Source organism: Buceros rhinoceros, unplaced genomic scaffold, assembly GCF_000710305.1.
Source record: "Buceros rhinoceros silvestris isolate BGI_N320 unplaced genomic scaffold, ASM71030v1 scaffold31638, whole genome shotgun sequence".
Lineage (NCBI taxonomy): Eukaryota > Metazoa > Chordata > Aves > Bucerotiformes > Bucerotidae > Buceros > Buceros rhinoceros.
In genome coordinates, this window is record NW_010427936.1 from 3,917 (window position 1) to 13,610 (window position 9,694).

A 9,694-nucleotide genomic window follows, 5' to 3' on the forward strand; every position below is an offset into this window, starting at 1 on the left:
CCTGCTTTGTCCTGAGTGTTACTGATGGAACTTGAGATAGGCACATAGAACCATAGGTTTGACAAACAAGACACGGAGAACAGGCAGCAATTTTTTTGTAACTGGGTTTTTCTTTTCTTTTTCTCCCCTTCTCCCTGTAAGAGACTGACGCAGTCACCTTTCTGAAGGGCAGTATTTTCATTTGTGGTGCTTGAAGCAAGAAGACAACTTTAATGAGAACTTGTTTGGAAGGGCAGAGTTTTTATTTTTGGTGCTTAAAGAAGGAAAAAAAAACGCGTTAATGAACCTGAAGTCTACAACCCGGGTGTCTGCTGTAAAGACAGAAAATAGATACCAGGTCCTAGTGCAGTCCCGAGCCTCCTCTGGTACTGTGCTGTTGGTTTTGCAGGGTGAGGGACTGGCCCTCGGTCTCCAGGCAGCTCCTTTTCCTGCAGCAGTGTGGAAGTCTGGTCTGTAATCTCCTAAGTTCGGGAACGGGAATGCCGGCGGAATGCGTGTTGGGTGTTGATATGATACAATCAGCGACTCTGCCAGCAGCCAGGTCCTCCCCTGTTTAAGCTTCGTAGGAGCTCCCGCAGAGGTGCAGGTGCCTGGTGAAGGTACCAGGGGCTCCTGGCCTGGAGGGATTTCACTCGCTCCTACAAAAGCCTTCTCATGTTGAGCCATCACTGCGGGGAAACGTTTGATTTGCGGGGTGAATTCTGAGGCAGACAAACACCTTGCCACATTGTGTCCCACACTGTCTGCAGTCACTGAGGGATTTATGCTGTTACTCTGCAGCTCAGATAACTTCTGTCCACATACATCTCTAGGAGTCGAAAACAGAACAGAATACGGTCATGTTTGTTAGTGCCAGTGACACTTTTGAGAACAGCTTGACGTCTGGGATGGTGAAAACTGGACGTTGTAGCAGATAAACGCTCGTTTCAGAGCTAACGTGGATTCATTAACAATGAGGAGAGATGGCACGGTGAGGTTATTGCCCCAGCCCATGCCATGTCTGCGTTCGGGACTCTTGATGCTGTCAGGCTCGTCTCTTCTCACCCGAGTTATGGACGTGTGGGGAGTGAAAAGGTACCAAAACACACCTAAGCACAGCCCTTAGGCCTGCCCCCACCTGCTGCTTTCATGCTAAAAATGTTTTGGGTCCATAAACGTGTGCAGGTGAAATGTTAAACTTTGCTGGGTACCATTGGGCGCCTCACGCTGTCGTGACCAGTCAAATGCAGTAAGAAGACGTAGCATGATACCACAGTTTTCTTTTTTCCTCATAAAAAGTGGTTTGGATTATTTTCGTGTCAGGTTATGAAATCTCTCGATACTGTGAGGAGTTTTTTATATCCTGATTTCAGGGTTTCCCTCCCCAGAGACATAAACCGCATGAAAGGCATATTGGTGCTGTTCTACGAAGTGCTGGTAAACAGAATTTCTCTACGGGGCAGAGCGGCGCCCGCTTCCCTTCATGTGAGGCTGCGGAGGGCAGTTCCAGAGTGTACGATCTGTCAGAACTAGTTGCAATGGGAAACACAGAGGTGTTTTCTTCCCTTAGGTCTCCTTTTTCAGTCAAAACCTCTTTCCTCCCACAAAGGAAGATGTCAACCCGCTAGATTTTATCTCTTTTTACATCTCTCTCCTCTGCAGTTCAGGAAATCCTGTAGCATCTCTGGATTTGAGTCATGCCTTGTGTAAGCAGGGTGTAGTACAGTAGACCTGCTGCCTGGATAAAGAGCGAGGCTTCACTGATTGTGTCTTGGTGATATTTTCGGTTTTAGCTGTGTTTGACTTTTTCCAGCTTGTGGGCATGTCGATACTTTCCGTGTAGGTGTGGACCGCTTTGGGTTTCTTCTGCCTACGTACTTGCTGTGGCAGCTATGGGACTTTGTCTTACTCAGTCACCACAGAAGCAAGTCACAGACTCTCGGCGTGCGGGGGCACGGGTTGAAAACCACAGCCTGGGTTTAAATAGGCTGTATTGAGAGAAACGGAGAAAGGAGATTATTGCCCGAGCGCAGGTGGGAAAGCGGCGGTCGCTGGGTGTGACACTGCCTGTGCTTGTACTCGTGTCACACTTTTAACAAAACTCAGCCTAAGTGCTTGTAGTTGTGCAAAACTTGGGGCAAACAAGTGCGTGGGGTACTGTCAACCCAGGGTTTGCTGAAAGGCTGCAGATTTTGAAGGCTGCAGGTAAAGAAGCAGCCACAAAGACGCAAATGCTGCCTGCATCTTGCCCCGCCGTCCCCTTTCCCAAGAGCAGCAGAGCTGGGGGATGGACCAGCTCCATCACAACAGCAGCTTTTGGCTGCATATCTGAATATTTCCACTCTTCCCTCTGAGCTAAGGCATTTTACGGCGAGCTTTCCTTTTGAAAGTAAAGTTATCAGAAAAAGAGAATGAAGCTTCTTACGTAACAGAGCTCTGGAGTCCGGAGGAGGAGGGCAGAGGAGGGCAGGGAGATGCGGCAGTGGCTGGAAAGCTGCTGCGTCAGGCTGGCTGCTGGGCGGAGGAGCCCGGAGCGATTCCGACTCCCTCGCAGAGTTGTTCTGGAAAATTTACAGCTCTGAGCTGATTGTTTGGCTTGGCACGATGGTCAGGATGCTGCCTTGTAAACTTAATAATAGCTGCCCTCTTTTTAATTTGTTTGACCTTGACTACAATAATTTATTATGTGCATTAGATCTTTTTTAAAAAAAAACAAAAAACAAAAAACCACCAAACAGTGCAACAACAAAGCGTTTGACTCCCTTTTCTTCCTTCCATGGTGCTCTGGGTTTGAACTCCCCGGGTCTGATGGCGCACTGTGCCTCTGCAGTTGTGTGGGACGTGTTGAGGAGTAACATTAGAAAGACATTTTCGTAGAAACGAGCTTCTCCAGGTTTGTGCTGTGGTGGTTTGCTTTTCCCACATCTGTCTTTATCTAGAGCATGGTTTGTTCCTGTTTCCCCTGGCAGCCCCTTTTGCGGAAAAGCTCATTTGTATTTTCAAAACCCCTCATTGCAAACAAAGGCGATGCTCCGAATAGCCCCTGTGTTCCGTGGATCCCCTATTGCTTGTCGGTCTCTACGTCTCGGCAGAGGCCGGGACACAAAGACGACCCGATCTCTCCTGGTTATGTGATTTATTTTTTCCTCTTAATGCTTAAAGCGAAAGCAGGCTGCTGGCACAGCCTACCTTGGTTTCTCTCTCCTGTCACTCACAAATTTCCTCTGTGCGATTTTGTTTGTTTGATAGATCCCCGCAGAATATTACGCTGTCTTTACAAGCCCAGCGCTGGGTTAAATAATCAGACTTGCTTGAACTTCCTGATCCACCAGTCAAAATCCTCTTCTCTGTCTGTTGCAGAGGAGCACACCTTCCGCTGCGAGGACTGTGATGAGCTTTTCCAGTCGAAGCTGGACCTGCGGCGACACAAGAAGTACGCCTGCAACGCTGTCAGCTCCCTGTACGAGACCCTGAACGACGAGATGAAGCAAGAAGGTCTTGGAGATGGACAGGTCTATGAGTGCAAAGACTGCGAGAGGATGTTCCCCAATAAATACAGGTACTGGAACATCGCCAGACCCTCCTGGCCTGTCCCTCTCCGGTACCCCTGCGCAGGGCTGTCCCATGATGGGGAATGTGGGACCAAGGTGGGAGCTGGGTGGCTCAGGACAGCTCCAGGGATGTACCTGTTGTTTCTCCACAGGTTAAGGAGTGTCAGCGTTAGGATCCTTCAGTGTCATTGGCTGTTGGACAGCATTTTATTTCGCCTTTGATTTCGTAGACTGTCATGCTTTTCCTTACCTGTTGGTGGAAGCATCCACAGAGCACTGGCGATGTAATGTTTAAATGGTTGTTTCCCGAATTTCTTGTGCCTTCTTTCAGGGGAGGTTTATAGACCTGTGATGGAAAGGAGAAAAGGGAAGAAGGAAGAGAGGGTATTCCTCAGCTCTTATTTTTCTTGGTAATAATGATTCAATTAGTATAATAACTAATTGAAGTATCAAACTTCTTTTTAAAAGGAGTTTTTTAAAAGGCGCTGTAAGTTTAACTGAAAATGTGCATCTTTCAAGCCTGATGTGATAGTAATCAAATGCAGCTTTAAAGCAGAGATCTTGAGAATTCTCATTCGTTTCCAATTGAGCCTCAAATGGTTAAATATCAGAAGGCAGGTTTAAATTAAAGGTGAGGGGTTTAAGCCTTTAACTCCTGGGCTGTATTGTCAAGGGCTTCTCCACAGCACAAGGACTAGAGTTTTACCTGTTTACCAGAGGCTGACGTTCTCAAGTACTCACTGCAGTTGACTTCTCAGGCGAACCAACACCACACACAGCAGATCTGTATAAAATTGTGAGAATTGGCCATTCCCTGTCGTGTGCTACATAAGCAGAGCAAAACTGCTGACCTTAAAGCCACTGTTAAGGACTGTTTTGTTTCAGTTAAAAGTTTAAAAAGATGTTGTTCACCAGCGTTAGTCATTTTGAACTTAGTCTCAGATCTTGTACCTAGGTAAGTGAAGGAAAAAATCTATTTTAAGATATGTAGAGAAAGGTGACATGTGAAGACTATTCCCCTGCTTTCTCTGTATGACCGAGAGCAGGGCTGTGATACCTGTGCAGTGGTCCTGTCAGCAGAGGTCGACGTCTTTATTGCTCACCTTGTGTTTCTGCAGTGGCTGCTTCTGGTTAGATATCAGCAGGCTGCAATTCTCTTAATTTTTTTACCTGACAAGAAAAGGAGAACTTCCTTTGAAAGTTTTAAATACTCTTCTGTCTCTCTGGCTGCATTAGGAACTTCCTCCTCTCTAGTTTCCATTTCTCTCTGGTTTTGATGTTAATTTAGGAAACACCCTTTTGAAATGTGCGTGTCCTCTCTTTTTAACCTCAGTGTGTTTCCTGCTCCCCCTTGGGGTCTGGAGTGACACTGGGTCCATTTCACAGGGGGGAAGAGAAGCAGAAAAATTCTAAATCCCTTTTTTCCTTTAGTGATTACTTATCCCCATGAGTAAGACGTTCAGAGCCACCTGGTGAAGATAATTCTAGGTATTCAAAGACTTTGTAATTAAGAAGGAAACGTGGCAGAACATTTACCGGTCGTCAGTGTGCTCAACACACATACTTGGAGCTTGAGGCAGAGGGAAGTCCATGTGTGTGCTAGCGTGGAGTTCCAGTTTCTGAGCACCCCTTGGTGACAGAGGGGCCTTTTCAGGGTATTTCCAGGTGACCTCAGATGGACATCCTCTAAGTCACCAGCCACAGACTGTGCACTTGGACGATGTCTGGAGTTGTGACAGGGGCTCCTGGGTTGTTGGGTACGTTGCCTTTTAGACCGTTGATTGCAAATGTTTGGGTTGGGGTTGTCTTAACCAAGTCATAGGAAGCTCATTTTCTTGGCAGGGGAAGGATAGGGTCAGTAACATCATCAGTCGGTGTGCTGCACGCTGATGGCTCTGGTGGAGCTGGCAGAGAATGTCCATGTCTATCCCTCACCTATCAATCTGTCACAGTTTATGCACTGAGAAAGCCACTAAAACACAGACGGTGTCCCAACAGCGTACCGAGATGGGCTTACAATTTTTCAGAAGTTAATACAGATCAAATCAAGAGTGCCACTGGGGAACTGAAATTGAGCATTTAGCAGCTGACTAAATAAATGTTTTGCTAATCCCAGTAGGTACTTGCCTCTAAACAGCATATTAGTTTGTCCATATTTGCTCTAAATAAACTCATAAATCACAGTTAACAGGAACGTGGTTCTGTGTATGTGTATGAAGGGAACATATTTCTTTGTATGTGTTAAAGAATGTTGTCGTGTTAAGAACACCATTTCTTTAGCAAAATGAATATTGCTTCTTTAAAATGAGTGGATTGACGGTTTATAAGGGGCATGTTCAGGAATATTAACTATCTGACTGGCAGGAGGAGGAGGTTCTTCAAGGCAGTAGCAGGCTGGTGGCTGCTTCAATCTGTAGGTAGAGTTGCCGGGCAGGTTGCAGTCACCGGTGATGAAGCACCTTCCACACCTTGTTTCTGTGCCAGCTGATGCCCTCTGGGCACAAAGAGCCCGGTGCAGGTCAGTTGCTGGTGCAATTAGCCTTTACACTGGGGATCCCCAAGCACCCCAGTGTCAGGCCCATTCTGCTCCACCTCAGTGCAGGCAGGTGCCTGTTGGTGCCAGGGTGCTGGTCTTACTGGGGCTGCAGGTCCTGGTGGGCATCTGAGGAGAGGGAGAGCAGCGTAGTCCTGAGGACATGGCAAGGCTGAGCCAATTCCTAGGTGTGCAAACTCCTCCGGCTCTGGCAGCGCCCAGGCATTGGTAGTCTGTGGCTGTTAGTGAAGATGGGCAGGATTTCCCAGTACTGTCTAACTGGTTTTAGTTCTTATAAAAAATCTGGCTGTGCTTTAAGGTTCCATTGGAATGGTTTCATATCGATCTGTAGGGGATTTCAGCAGCAGTAGATTTCACACAAGTTTGTCCTCCCTCCGAATTCAGGGTGAGGAGGAGCATTTGTAACTCCCGTCAAACCACCCTGAAGGCAGCAAAGGACACACATTTTCTTCCTCTCTTTCTCAGGGCTGGCCTGAGAGGTGCAGAATTTCCAGCCTGCTTAGTACCTTTTGCAGCACTCGGTCTTCCACGGCATGGCTGCTCGGGCTCCGTGCCTGCCCGCTGCCACCGACAGCGGTTTCCCTCTCCTGTCACAGCTGGCTCAGTGGCCCTGCTGCCTGCCGGCGCTCCGGGGCGGTTCCGTGGCGTGGGGGTAACGGAGCACCCGCTGCCTTTCTCTGAGAAACTGTCCCCGCCGTGGTCCCGTTCCAGCAGCCACTCCGGTTTGCCATCCTCCTCCTGGTCTGGGGGAGGCTGCCAGTTGGCAGAAGCTGAAATTGCCGAGTTAAGTAATAAAAGATGTCTGACATTTAGAAGTGAAATGTGTTTGCACCTTATCATGTTTCTTTCCAATGTTAAGTTGCTGTGTTCTGGGAAGCCGTGGGCTTTGTGCCCATGAAAACGGCAACGTGATAGTCTCGGCAGCAACAGCTAATATCTTGTCTTTCCCTGTGGGGATGCCATAGAAGTCCTGGTCACAAAGTGCTCATTTTTTCCTTCAGGAACCTGCAGGGTCAGGTCTGGTTTTACCTTCCTTTTCCCCCTTGTAAATAGACTCAGGTTTTTAATAAGAAATACCGTAAAACACAGCGACACTTTGAGGCAGAATAGGGCAGCTTCTACCTGTGAAATAGCTGCTGAAAAAAGGAGAGGCGTTTGTGTGTCGCTGCACCCCTCACTGTCGGTGTGCTGCTCACCTCCTTTCCACAAAGGTTTCTGCAGTTGTGCTCTGTGGCAGCAGTTTGTTCTGGAAACCCCCCCAGACCCCGCAGGCTCGCAGCCTGTTTCTCTATCGCCATCTCTAGCCACCTCTCTCGGTTTCAAACCTCCCTGACACAGGGCAGGAGGTCAGTCCCAGTATGTGCCGTGGTGTTGGTGCCTGGATCAGGTGGGCGCTCGGCGTCGGGCTGGGTTCACTGCTGGCCGGGGCCGTGGGTCGCTGCCCACCATGCGAGCTCAGCCTGTCTCTCTTTCCCAGCTTGGAGCAGCACATGGTAATCCACACCGAGGAGCGCGAGTACAAGTGCGACCAGTGTCCCAAGGCTTTCAACTGGAAATCCAACCTGATTCGTCACCAAATGTCTCACGACAGTGGGAAACGGTTTGAATGTGAAAACTGTGTGAAGGTACGGTGCAGGACACGGCAGCTTTGTCTGGGAGAGGGTGCTGGGACCTGGAGAAGGGGCCCAGGGTGGGTGACGACCCATGCTGGTGCGGTTCGGTGGCCCGGCCGCAGTGTGGAGCATGCTGACGTGGGGAGAGAGGTGTGCTCAGCTGGCCCTGGCCTCTCAGTTTGGACGTGGAGCTCAGCCTTGCCCCGAGCAGCTCGCCTTCGGCCTTCTCCCGGGTGCTGGGGACTCTGCGGGGTGGCGGGCGAGCATTGTTTGGGGCAGGTGTGGGTAAGCCCCAGCTGTTAAACTGGAGCACTGCGTGCTTCGGGGAGCATGCAGCCCGGCAGGACATGGCTCAGCCCTGCTCAGAGCATCATCTGCTTGCAGGGGGGTGAATGTCCTGCGCTCCTAACGCTGGGAGCTGCAAAAAACCGAAAAACAATCCAGCTTTTCCCATAAAAACCCGCTCTTCTCCCAGCAGCCTGTTTCCCCTCCCTCAAGGTGTTTTCTCTTTCAGGTGTTTACCGACCCCAGCAACCTGCAGCGGCACATCCGCTCCCAGCACGTCGGGGCGCGGGCCCATGCCTGCCCGGACTGCGGCAAAACCTTTGCCACCTCGTCTGGCCTCAAACAGCACAAGCACATTCACAGCACTGTCAAACCTTTCATATGTAAGTTGTCACGGCCATCACCGGGCTCTGGCTTTCACTATAATTGCACGTATCCTGCGGGGCCCCCCAGTACTCGCTGTCCCTCTGTGAGCAGCCGCTGTAATTTTATAGGTCAGAGCACAAGATGAAATTCCGCTGAATTTTTTTTCCTTTTTTTTTTTTTTTTTTTTTCAGTAAACATTTGTGGCAGTTTTTGACTTTCTTGACAAGTTAAAAGCTGAGTCTCTCAGCAGTCCTAGCGATGCCATTTTCTCATATCTTTTCTTTTGCTCCCTGTTTTTTCAGTAAACATTTGTGGCAGTTTTTGACTTTCTTGACAAGTTAAAAGCTGAGTCTCTCAGCAGTCCTAGCGATGCCATTTTCTCATATCTTTTCTTTCTCTCGTCTTTCTTCCCTTAATAATTTTTGAATGTTCACGTTGGTGACATAAATAAATAGCTGACACAGCCTGATCGAAATGTTTTTCAGGGGTGCCTCAAATCCCGTAGCTGTTGTAAAGAATTTGGAATAGTCACAGGCACGAGAAGAAGGTGGTTTTTTTTAGAAAGAGTTTTTTCTTTATTTATTTACTGCCTATTTCATGTAGGTAATGCTTGGAAGCCAAATAATGAGCAGGTTAACTGTGTCCTTAGTGCTCTCTTCAGTGGAATATTTGCAAAAGAGCGTTTTCCCCGGAGAGCCCTTCATCTCGTTTCTTGTCAGTCTCAGGGCTGTATATTTTTTTAATTGACACAGCAGCTATTGGATTTTGATAACTGGGCAGAAAAGTGATTGTGTCACAACAAAGCCAGCGAAACTTTAGGGACTCCTTCTGACACTCCTCGGCAGGCGCAGTTCAAGCACGGGACGGGGTCTGTGTTTGATTCCGGGCTTTGATGTTAGGGTAGGGAAGCCACTGAACCCACCTCGGCCTTTCTTCCCCGGCGGGTGTAATGGGAACAGTATGCCAGAGTGTCCTGGGAGAGTCGTTTCATTAACGTGTTCTGAGATAATCAGATGGGTGTCAGTGGAGGAAGAAAAAATACTCTTATTGCTGGTTTCGATGCAATCTTTCATTTGGTGACGGGCACATGAAAGAGATGATTTGAGTCCCGTAGTATTGCTGCAGCGAGTTGAATGATTTCTGCTCATAATCTCCTCACTCTCACCTCATCAGAATTAGGGAGTGTCAGTCTGAATCGGTGCGTGAACCAACCTCAGACTGATCCTGCCTGGTTCTGCCGTGCCAGCTGGAGTCTCGTCCGTGAATGTGGAATCCATTAGCAGCTTCAGGAGAGCCGTGGGGCAGGATTCTCTTCCATAGAAGAAAAGGGTTGGGGGGGGGGTGGT

At 48.7% G+C, this 9,694-nt stretch overlaps 1 protein-coding gene across 1 annotated transcript in view; it reads left to right on the forward strand.

Annotated features, from left to right (window-relative positions):
* The window catches only part of PRDM16 (PR domain containing 16), a 35,996-nt gene that overhangs the window by 2,450 nt on the left and 23,852 nt on the right, over positions 1-9,694 (forward strand). Inside the window, exons 2-4 of the mRNA XM_010142108.1 lie at positions 3,340-3,538; positions 7,562-7,709; positions 8,212-8,365. Of these exons, the coding sequence (XP_010140410.1) occupies positions 3,340-3,538; positions 7,562-7,709; positions 8,212-8,365 (501 nt within the window). The remainder of the gene's footprint in view (positions 1-3,339; positions 3,539-7,561; positions 7,710-8,211; positions 8,366-9,694) is intronic.